We start from the raw sequence: 11,561 nt of genomic DNA, 5'->3' as shown, positions 1-11,561 counted from the left end.
TTTATTTATGAAATTTGGTTTTGAGGTAGCTGATACCTTCTATTAACATAGAGTACTTTTATCCCGAAAAGTACGCGATACTTGTAGGATTTGGCCAAACAGTCTGATAGTCAATGGCACTTTATAAAGTGTGAGCAGGGAAAACCATGGCATGGTTTTCCCTAGAGACTATGCGGTTATTCAAAAAGGGCGTGAAAAGATTTACTCGATGTCATAGTGAAACGTAGACGAAACGTTGGTTAAATATAAGAAAAATATAACTTTTAGAATATGTTTTGTCTCTTTCTGTCAATGTCAAATATTTTAAAATGCTATAGGGACAAAACATAATTTGAACTCTAAGTAGGCTATACTTTTATATGAATAAAACCCTTAAATTTTGAAGATTCGATTCTTTTTTTATGACCGGCGACGGCCTAACGTCAACCCTTTTTGAGAATGTTTAAACAAAACAAATTGTCATATAATTTATCTCAACAATATTTATTATAATGAACTATAGTAATTAACACGGAAAAATAAACACAGGTGGAAGGCCATAGCTTGATCATTTACATTTTACGCACACTGAAAATTATCCAATGAGGACGTGCATAAGTCGGTGAAGTCAAAAAGACAATGACTATTACGAATAAAGAAATACCAACGTTACTAAACTTACTATAAAGTCGAAGTTAGCAAGTGGATAGCGTAATACTTAGATGTCGGAATTCTATCTGCGCGCTTTATGTCATTACTGTTGACTTAGTTATGCTATTCGATGATAGATGTCACTAAATAATATGTCCATAATATTACACCTAATACAAAAATAATTAAGGTTGAGATTCACATTCGCGCCGGTGGGGTAGCTAATCAACGCTATACGATTTTTCATTCACACTAATATTTTTTTCGAGTTCATTGGAAAGATTTATTACCGAAATATAAAATAATGATATTCAAAGTAAATAGCGACTTACCGATGATAGAAAATACCAGATCGTAATAAGTTCTTAGTATCATAATTATTTTTGCACTTTTGAACAGAACATCGAGTCATTTTGTGTGTGTTTTTTTAAATCGAACATGCCGGATACAGACGTCACAAAGCGTTAGCAACCACGATGCGACTGCGTATGACTGAGTCGAGTTAAGTCTCCCTATACTTAACTTTGGCACGCGCGCCCCGCCCACACGTCCCTTCCATGTAAAGTTTATTATTCCGTGGTAATAAAGATCAAATTAATTACTATATTGTCTTTTCTATATATTATTTTTCTGTTGCAACATTGCACGTGGCACATAGCACGCGCGCCCCGCCCATAGGTCCCTTCCACGTAAAGTTTATTATTCCGTGGTATTAAAGATCATATTAATTACTATATTGTCTTTTCTATATATTATTTTTCTGTTGCAACATTAACCCAGGTATTGATAGTCATACAGATATAAATTTCCCGAGACCTCCCATATAGGCATAGATCTGGTCCATGGAATTAGTAGATACTCCGTACAACGAAGTACTTCTTAAATCTTTTTATTAGAAAACCTTGAAATTAATTCCTCGAAATTAGGTCCTTCTTGTATTAGAAATTCTCGATTGAAGTCGTTGTATTGCCATCACTAGTAAGTTGTCAAAACCTTGTCAATTTTGATGTATTTTTGAGAAAAAAAAGCGCGGAATTTCGAAGCGACGGGCGGTCCTTTTTTTCTGGGAAAATTTAAATTTGTGCAAAATCTGTATATATTTGTAAATCTGGTTGTAAATACCTTTCCTTTTGTATATAATTTCGTTATTTATATATTTTATATAGTTTGTTTTATATAAAGTGTTGCTGAGGTCGGGGTAAGTTTTTACCTTTCCAGCGATGGGCGGCAAGAAGAGGAAAACGAAGGAGCAAGAATCTGAAACCATTTCGGTAATCCAGAGCTCTGATAGTGACTCAGAATACTCTGACGCGTCAGAGTCGCCACTGGACAAATACAAACCATATAGGGTCGCCGATTATAGTCGTAGATATCCTGAAGATAGTCCAGGGCATGAGCACGTCGTGTTCACAGCTAGCTCTGATGAAAATGTCCCAATAGGTTCCAGAGATATGATGTATTTAAGTAATAGTTTCACTCGCTTTGTAAAAGGGATAAAATATTTTAAAAAGTCAACAAACATAGAATGGGGGTTGTATTCGATAATCCTAACATGGCTAATTCATTCTTGGACAATGCTACTTTCCATAGAGAACATCGCATCACTGCTTCTATTCCGGCAGCGGTTACAGAAATAACTGGTGTTATAACTAATGTTCCATCAGACTTGTCAAACAAAACAATCTTTAAAGTTCTTTCTACTACAACAAAAAAAATTATTTGTGTTCGTAGAATAATGCGTAAAGTAAAAGAAGGCGAATCTTATAACTTACAACCCACTCAGACCGTGGCGATTACGTTTGCATCTTGTGCATCTTTACCTGATTATGTTTATTTAAAAATGTGGTGTGTACCTGTTCTGCCATATATTCCACCGATTAAACAATGTTTCCGGCGTTATGGCCATCTTGCCAAATTTTGTAAAAATGCAGAACGTTGTTCTATCTGCACTGAAGGCCATAGCATCAAAAATTGTAATGTTTCTTTAGCGAATGCAGTTTGTATTCATTGCAAAGGCAAACATATAGCCATTTCAGGCACTTGTCCAGTAAAAAAACAAAAAATTATTGAAAATAAAAACAAGATTATTCCACAATCCTATTCTGAAACCTTGAAAAACAACGCCTTTTCATCACTTACTAATCCAAAAAATTCACAAGAATTCCAAAATCTTGTTCTCTCTGACACTAAAATGCTCAGCTTCATCACTGAAGCAATCTTAAAGGTGATTACACACAATAAAATCAATAATAACACTATTGTAAATACTAAAAATATTGCAGACACTCTTAAGGATGTACTTAAGACTAATTCAGTTTGTTCGGAAAATTCACAGGTATAATAAATATTTGTCAATGGAATGCACAAAGCTTATTAAGTAATAGACTTGACTTCCAGAAATTTTTATATGATCAAAATATACATGTTGCTATTATATCAGAAACGTGGTTAAGACCACAACATAAATTTAATATTAAAGGATACTCTGTTGTAAGAAATGACTCTGGCAATGACCACAATGGGGTAGCTATTTTAATTCATAACTCTTTTCATTTCTCTAATTTTGCTATTGTATCTGATAACTCAATAAAAACTGTGGCAATTTCTCTTCAATTAAATAATAAATCTGTCACCATAGTTAGTGTTTATTGTCCTAGTATTAGCACCCCTAGATTCTGTAGTAATAAATTGAATAATTTAATTTCTTCTTTACCCAAACCCTTTATTTTCTCAGGAGATTTTAACGCTCATCACCCATATTGGGGTTGTCATTCTACTGATGCTCGTGGTAGGGACATTCTAGATATTATTGATAAAAATAATTTGGTTCTCTTAAACAGCAATGTGCCTACTACGATTGGTTCAAATATTGCTAGACCTAATGGTCTTGATCTCACCATGGTTTCATCGTGTTTAGCATTACAGTGTGATTGGCAGGTCTGTGACAACCTACTTGGAAGTTATCACTTACCTACATTAACAAGGTTGTGTCTAGGACCAAATTCTAATAATATGCTTCATAACTCTTCAAATTTGCTAAAACATGTTAATTTAAAATTGGTTGATTGGAAGACTTATGAAGCACAGGTCAATTTATTCTAGTACTGTTGAAGCTTCAGCTCCCAAAGCTAAACATTCTGTTGCACCCAGCATCAATGCAAGTCGTAGATCTTTGCAATGGTGGAATCACATTTGTTCTCAAGCAGTTGAAAATGTTCATAAAGCTTATATTTTATTTAAAACTTGTCCGTCTACAGAAAATTTTATTAATTTGAAACGTGTTCAGGCTATTAAAAAAGTTATTTTAAGACGCAAAAGACAATTCAGTTGGTTGCTGTTCCTCACTAAACCGTTTATCTTCTATGAGTGAAATTTGGAAGAAAATTAAAAAATTTAACAATTCATACTCTCCTTCCACAAACTTTGTTTCTGAATACAATTGGGTATCTGACTTCTTCATAAATACACCCCAGATACAGTTGAAAATAATTTTACTGTTCCCTCTATTCACACAACCAATAATTCTTATTTGTTGAAGGACTTTTCTATGCAAGAATTACAATCAGCCCTTAACTCTAGAAAAGATACTTCAACAGGTCTAGATTATTTATCCTACAGAATGTTTAAATTGTTGAATGATTCTAATAAACAAACATTTTTAACAATTTTAAATTTGCTATGGCAGAACTCCTTAATTCCTTCACAATGGAAAATGGATTGTATCATTTCAATTCTAAAACCAGATAAAGTTCCTAATGATCCAGACTCTTATCGTCTGATTACTTTGAACTCATGTGTTGGCAAAATTTTTGAACAGTTATTAAAACAACGTCTTGAATTTTATGTAGAGAGTAACCATTTATTGCCTTATAATCAATTTGGATTTCGCCATGGTCGATCAGCTCGAGAAAGTCTGTGTCACTTGAATTTGGACATTCAAACAATAAAATTCTGGCTTGTGTCTTCTTTGATGTAGTTGGTGCTTTTAATAATGTTAACTTGCATGTTCTTTCTGTCACTCTAATCAGCTTGGGATTTCCTGAAAAAATTGTAAATTGGATTTTTAATTTTCTTCATGAACGGAAATTATATGTGAAGTTTAATAATAATCTTATAGGACCAAGATATTCATATAAAGGTGTAAGTTAAGGAATCTTGAGTCCCTTGCTGTTTGTGTTATATATTCATCGCTTAAATATTAATCTAGGTTTGGATGTCAATAATTTACAGTTTGCTGATGATCTGGCTGTATATTGCAAAGGAGATAATATGTCAGACATAAACAGAAAAATGAATTCAGCCCTGGCTGGGTTGAACTCATATTTCACCTATCTCCAGCTGAGCATCAGCAAACAAAAAAGTAAAGTGGTTGTATTTTCAAAAAAATCTATTAAAGTTAGAGATATTTGTATAATGTATGAGGGTAATTTATTGCCTGCTGATTCGTCAATAAAATTTCTGGGAGTCATGTTTCAAAACAATAATAATTTTAATAAATATGTTGATATTATAGCCAACAGGAGTCTTCGAGCTCTTAATATTCTTAAAACATTATCTGCTACTTACTGGGGTTCAGACCCCAAAATTTTATTAATGTTGTATAAATCCCTAGTTAGAAGTCATTTCGAATATGCATATTTCTGTTATGCAAATCAGAAAAGTTTAGATAAGCTGGAAAAAATTCAGAATAAAGGTCTTCGTATTATTTTGGGTGCTATGTCTACGCCAATTATCTCAATGCAAGTTGAATGTAACATACCTCCTCTAGCCATAAGATTCCGTTATCTTAACTATAAAATTCTGCTCAAAATTTGTTCTTCTATAGGTCACCCCTTAATGCCAAAGTTAATAAATTCTTCTTCAAACTTAACAGAATGTCTTAAAGAAGCTGTCGAATTCAAACTTCAAAACAATCTTTATGAAAGTGTAATCCTGCCATGCTATTCAGGCTCTTACGAAACAAATTTTATCCTATTAAAATTGTTATAGATAAATCTCTTGAATTTAAAGAGGATGTTTACAACAAATTAGAATCATACAGAGGTTACAAGCAAATTTATACACAGTTCAAAGAATACGTCAACGTCAGCTATCTCAATGGCTATTTATGATTTAGAAGCCAAAACGGGCCATGGGTGTAGACTGCCTAATAATGCTTCCATTTATACGGCAGAGTCAATTGGAATATTTTCAGCTCTCGAATACATTTCTCAACATTCCTATGATAATTGGGTTATTATTACTGATAATATGGGTATTTTAAGTTCGCTTAATAATCATTTATAACACATAAAATAAGAGAAAAGTACTATGATCTCTGTCAGAATCATCATAAGGATATAATATTACTATGGACTCCATCACACATAGGTGTGAAGGGTAACGAAAGTGTAGATTATTTCGCCAAAACTATAGTGCGTTACGGTAACTGCATTGAATTAAAATCTTGCTCACTACTAGTGGGAGATGTTCTATCTTTATTAAAACAAAATATATCAAAGCTTTTTGACAAACAATGGAAGGAGACATGTGAATTGAATTGCAAGGGTTTATGGTATACGGGAATCAATAATAAATTAGGTCGACCTTGGTTTGTAAAAGGAAGGGATTTTGCTGGTAGAAAGTTCTATACTATAGTTTGTCGTCTTCGTCTTGGTCATGGTCGTTTTAATTCTCATCTGTTTCGTCTTAAACTTTTGTCTTCTCCTATATGCAATTACTGCAACATTGCAGATCAAACTTTACATCATTTGTTTTACGAATATTCCAATTTCTGTTTGCAAAGAATTGTGTTAGTCGACCGCCTAACACAAATTTATAATTCTTCTGAAGCAATCCCGCGCTCGCTTCAGGAACTCTTATCCAATCCTGCATGTTTTAAACCTTTATATGAATTTGTAATAAATACTTTTATGGAAATTTGATTGGACTTAAAAAAATATTTATATTTTTGGTTATGTTTTATTTGGATTTATTACTAAATACTAGGCCTATTAGGCCTCAATTTTTGATGTACACTACAGACTTGGCTTATGCCTTCTTCTTCAGTGGATATTAGCCACTCTTATATATATATAAATATTCAATACAAAAGACTTGGCTGTATGGGCTAGTACCCTTTGCCTCCTAAATAAAATGAGGTAATAAACCAAAAAAAAAAAGACGTATTTTTGAACGCTCCAATGAGAGTTGAGCATTGGAGTTAAGCGACCTCTCCCCGCACCCCATCACAATGGCGATTGCGTTTGCATATTAAAATGTATACAAGCGTTGTCTTTAAAAAAGGTTAAATAGTCTGTGACATATATATAAAATATCAGATGTGTCAGATCAGGTTTACGCGTTCGGAAACCTAATCGGAAACCGTTTTGATTTCAGACATTCATAGAAAATGGCGCTTGGCGCCAATATTTGACAATTTTTTCAGAAAATGTCAGATATTGCGCCCAATTCAGGTCTAAAGGCGCCAACGCAGCTACCTAGCTGTCGTTCTTCATTTTTTTTGAGCAAGGTTACTCAGTCAGTCAGCTTAAGCAGGAGAATTTAGTGCTTTGCCGTTGATTAAATCATTATCTTCAGGTTTGTCCGAAGGAAAAACGGAAGTAAGCCAATACACAAATTCGCATCGCAACTACAAACCACTGTATCTACAAACCTGGTTTCAAGATTTTTGAAAGGCCTTTGTAGTGTAGGTAAAATGGCCCTTTTCGAAAGCCGTCCTACGTTGAAGTTCGCACGTATAACAGAACATGCATTTACTCCACGAAAAGGCTCAGACAAAGCTGCAGGCTTGGACATGAAAAGGTATGTATCGGATTGGATTTTTGTATTCTTTTCATCTTATAGCGTACCTACATACATTGTTTAATTACTATCTTAACCTACGGTTTAGAAGATAGTAATTTAGGCTTTTATGTAGATTCTGGAATACGTATGACTTATTTTCCTCCATTATTTATTACAGCGCTTACGATGCCGTGGTTCCGGCTCGCGGCAAAGCACTCATCAAAACAGACTTGCAAATTGAATTACCCCCTAATTGCTATGGTAGAGTGGCTCCTCGTTCAGGGTTAGCTTTGAAGAACAGTATTGATGTTGGTGGTAAGAGTATTTTCACTATAACTACACCACTTAAATGTTCCAGAAAGCTGTGTATTAGTTGGACCATGTGATTAAACTAAGTAGGTAATCATTATGTGACTTATTCATTTAATGTAAAATAATTTTTATGTGTTTTGTAAGCCATTTGGAATCAGTTGTTTTTGCAGTTGTCAAAACCTGCCAATCTGCAATAGGCTTGTGTGGTGGGCAGACATTAGGGAAGGCCTATACCCCAACAGAAGGGAAGATAAAATTATATAATAGCAGATGTGATAAATATGTATGTTAATGGTTAAACCTTTTGGTATATAGGGTCTAATATGGTTCTTCTCAGTAGTTGTCATTCCTGAATGCTAGTTTTAGCACCATACGGCATTCTTTACCAGTCAACCATTACACCAAACAGAGATAGCAAAGTGGTGCTAAGCTATATAATGCATTTGTGTAATATTTAAATAGATTTCCTGAAGTTTAGGGACCATTCGATTCACCCTCTTTATTTATGACAACAATTGCACTAGCTTTAAAATATAATTTGTTAAGGTTCACTGATCACAATCCAATATGTTTTGTATACATTGAAAAAAAAACCATATATTTAAGAAATGGAGGGACCATTAGCTTCTTTCTCTAATTACTGGTAGTTCCAGTTAAATATTATTTAATTTAAAATATGACATGAAAAAGTGCCTGTGAAGGTCTAATTTCTGAATAATTGGTTTGATTTGGTGTTGCTCATAAATTAATTTATCACCTCAGAAGGTTAGTGCTTAGTATGGGGTGTAATGTTGTCCATTTAATATATAAAAATATTTTTGTTATAGCTGGTGTGATAGATGAAGACTATCGTGGCAATATAGGAGTTGTACTCTTCAATCATTCTGATGAGGATTTCCAAGTAAAGAAAGGAGACCGTATTGCACAATTGATCTGTGAGAGGATATACTATCCTGAAGTAGAAGAAGTAAAAACTTTAAATGAAACAAAGAGAGGAGAAAATGGATTTGGTTCTACAGGCACACAGTAACAATCACAGTTTGATTTATAATCCCGCCGTTTATGAATAGTATTTTTTAATAGTATTTTGTTTTTTTTTTTTTAATTTTTAAGGTTGTGAAATAGTGAGATGCAAACATTTTACTACCTCAAGTGCCTTTAAATGGTTATTCAGTAAGCCATGCTAAATCCCTCTGATGCATTCTATTCTATTTGAGTCATCATTTTATGTACTTGTGGTCACTGTAGTGTAGCTATCAAGAAACTGACATAGAGATACCTATTGCAAAGAAACTGTTCAAATAAACTGTTTTATCACTTATTATAAGTACTAATACATATGGATCTTAGGTGTTTGTGATTATTTTAATTTTCCTAAGTAAGGAGTTTCAGTTCATCAATACATAATAAAACAGTAAAAAAGTTGTGTCTGTACATTTAATATAATTCCAAAAAAATAATTTAGGGCAATGTAGAAACAGTAGTAGAATAAAAATTTTGAAAGTCTGTAACGTACAGCTAATCTCCGGATCAACTGAACGGATTTGAAGAAAACTTTTTGTTATATAGGTATTAAGCCTCGCAACATATAGGGTATAAATGATTTTGAAAACTGGAACACCTGATGGAGAACAATGATAGTACAGCTTAACTATAGGAAATATAGAAATGACACCTTAACAAAAGTTGTTCAGCCTGATGAGCATTTGCTGATAAGCTGTTGAGATATAAAAATCGAAAATCTGGAACATCTGATGTAGACCGAATTATAGGAATTATAGAAATAACGACTTAACAAAAATTTTTCAGTCTGATGAGGATTTTCTGTTGAGGTATATAACTCAAAGATCTGGAACACCAGATGCAAAACCATGATGGTACAGCTTTTCTGTTGAGGTATAAAAATTGAAGATCTGGAACACATGATCTAGACCCATGATGGTACAGCTAAACTAGAGGAAATATAAAAATAACACCATAATAAAAGTTGTTCAATCTGATGAGTATTTTCTGTTGATTTATAAAAAACGAAGATCTGGAACACCTGAAATGGTCCAGCTAAACTATTAAATATAGTGTTTCATCTGATGAGAATCTTCTGTATAGGTATTTTTATGCTTTGTATGTACAATTAAATTTCACTAATGTTGACTCCTCACTAAAAATTGACTGGCCACACGAACGAAGTCGAAGGCATCAGCTAGTTTAATAAAAAAAAAAACAAAAATAAATTACTTATTTCTTTTATTTCATAATTAGATGTTAATTATTTAACAAATTTTGTTCTTATAATTATTTTGTTTTCAATAATAGTTTTCAGTACATAGGTTATAGTAGTCTATAGGATATTATTTAAAAATAGACATCATGATGGATCACTGTCGAAATTATCCAAAACACTTATAAACTGGGCTTTTTCAGGAACATTAATTGTTACATTACTAGCAGGTGGCACGCTGTTTCTTTTCAGAAATGGTTTCAATAGATTTTTTATCTTGTTATCATTTATAATACCAAAATCAGCCTCTGCTTTCTCGACTTGCTTCTCAATTCTATCAACATTGCATCGCAATTTCATGATGACTGTATTTAATGTAGCTATCTTCTTCGATAAAGAACTGATTTCATTGCGATATTTCCTTATATCATTGGTAACTGATGAATTACAGTCCTGGTTCTTAGACTTGATTATTTGTAAAACGCTAGTTAACTCTTCGAGTCTTGTAAGCATATTGTCAATAACATCTTGAACGGTTTGGAAACTATTGGAGACATCTAGTTTCAAATAAGAAGAATAATCATCAACCATTTCTTCCAACATATTGGGAGGTAATTACCAAAATTATGATGAAAAATCTGGATGTAAATACTCAAAATAACTCACGAATTTATCCACGGCATCTGTCAATAGTTTTGACAACTCTTGTATCGAAGTAGGACATAGATGATAAAGTTTGATGAGCACAGTCGTAATCATTATTAAAAAACAATCTTGTTATTAGGTGACTGTGGGAATAAATCGCAAATACTGAGAGCTTTCATTACTATTCCAGGCGATTGTAATGTTGCAATCTTTACTATTGTACAATAAATGTAACCATTTAGCCTTGACATTAATTTCAACTTCTCCCTCCATTTTTAACTTTCTTCTGGTCGAGGTAGAGGGCGGTAGTAGTAACCTATCTATTCCATTAACCATAGACAATACATACGGTATGTAATGGAATAGGGAGTATACTGTACATTTATCCCGCCCGCCGCCAGAGTACAGCACTGTATGTTATGTACACAAAAGCTTTGCCGCCTTTTGCTATATCGATTAAAACGTTTATTTTAGAATACTTTATTAATCCTTTAGTTATGTAAACATTTGTTTGTGAAGATATACAACAATATAGCTTATTCGGGTGTCGAAATATTGAGAAAAATTGTTTTCCATAAAATAAAAAACTTCAAAAACTATGGAATATGTCCCACGCTGTAAAATTTTCGAGCCAGTAAACTGTCGAAAAGAAGCTCGGAACACTTCACACGTGAAGACTTATTAAAATATGGACTTCATACGGGTTAGATCTTTAGTGAAAATCAAGTTTATATTAGTTTATAACCACAGTTGACCAAATAATGCAGAACATAACCTAAAATAGTGTTATTATTTTGAAGATAATCCACTAAATTCTTCCCTTTTCCTTTAAACTCGGACCACGATTGCGTAGGTTTTTTTTGGTCGTAAATCTGCAACAATATTGAAAATTGGCGCGTTTTACCTCCATTGGCAATGTTTGTGTACCTAAGTTGTACCAGTGTTGCCATCTGCGCTGAGCTTTGCGTAA

At 33.2% G+C, this 11,561-nt stretch overlaps 2 protein-coding genes and 1 long non-coding RNA gene across 3 annotated transcripts; 1 reads left to right on the top strand and 2 right to left on the bottom strand.

Moving 5' to 3' along the window:
- Positions 1-4,463: 4,463 nt before the first annotated feature.
- LOC128678289 (uncharacterized) lies at positions 4,464-5,894 on the bottom strand. The gene is made up of 2 exons (XR_008405624.1): positions 5,390-5,894; positions 4,464-4,669 (listed from the first exon to the last, which is right to left on the bottom strand). It is a non-coding gene; the product is annotated as an uncharacterized LOC128678289 (long non-coding RNA).
- Positions 5,895-6,817: 923 nt separating this feature from the next.
- On the top strand, positions 6,818-9,152 carry dUTPase (Deoxyuridine triphosphatase). Its single transcript, XM_053759727.1, has 4 exons — positions 6,818-6,915; positions 7,210-7,434; positions 7,595-7,731; positions 8,556-9,152. Exons 2-4 carry the CDS (start codon positions 7,328-7,330, stop codon positions 8,756-8,758), a joined length of 447 nt encoding a protein of 148 aa, XP_053615702.1. The 5' UTR covers positions 6,818-6,915; positions 7,210-7,327; the 3' UTR covers positions 8,759-9,152.
- Positions 9,153-10,093: 941 nt separating this feature from the next.
- On the bottom strand, positions 10,094-10,549 carry LOC128678286 (uncharacterized). Its single transcript, XM_053759725.2, has one exon. It carries the CDS (start codon positions 10,547-10,549, stop codon positions 10,094-10,096), a length of 456 nt encoding a protein of 151 aa, XP_053615700.1.
- Between the last annotated feature and the right edge of the window lie 1,012 nt (positions 10,550-11,561).

Source organism: Plodia interpunctella, chromosome 19 (assembly GCF_027563975.2).
Source record: "Plodia interpunctella isolate USDA-ARS_2022_Savannah chromosome 19, ilPloInte3.2, whole genome shotgun sequence".
NCBI lineage: Eukaryota > Metazoa > Arthropoda > Insecta > Lepidoptera > Pyralidae > Plodia > Plodia interpunctella.
This window is presented reverse-complemented; position numbering and strand designations above follow the sequence as displayed.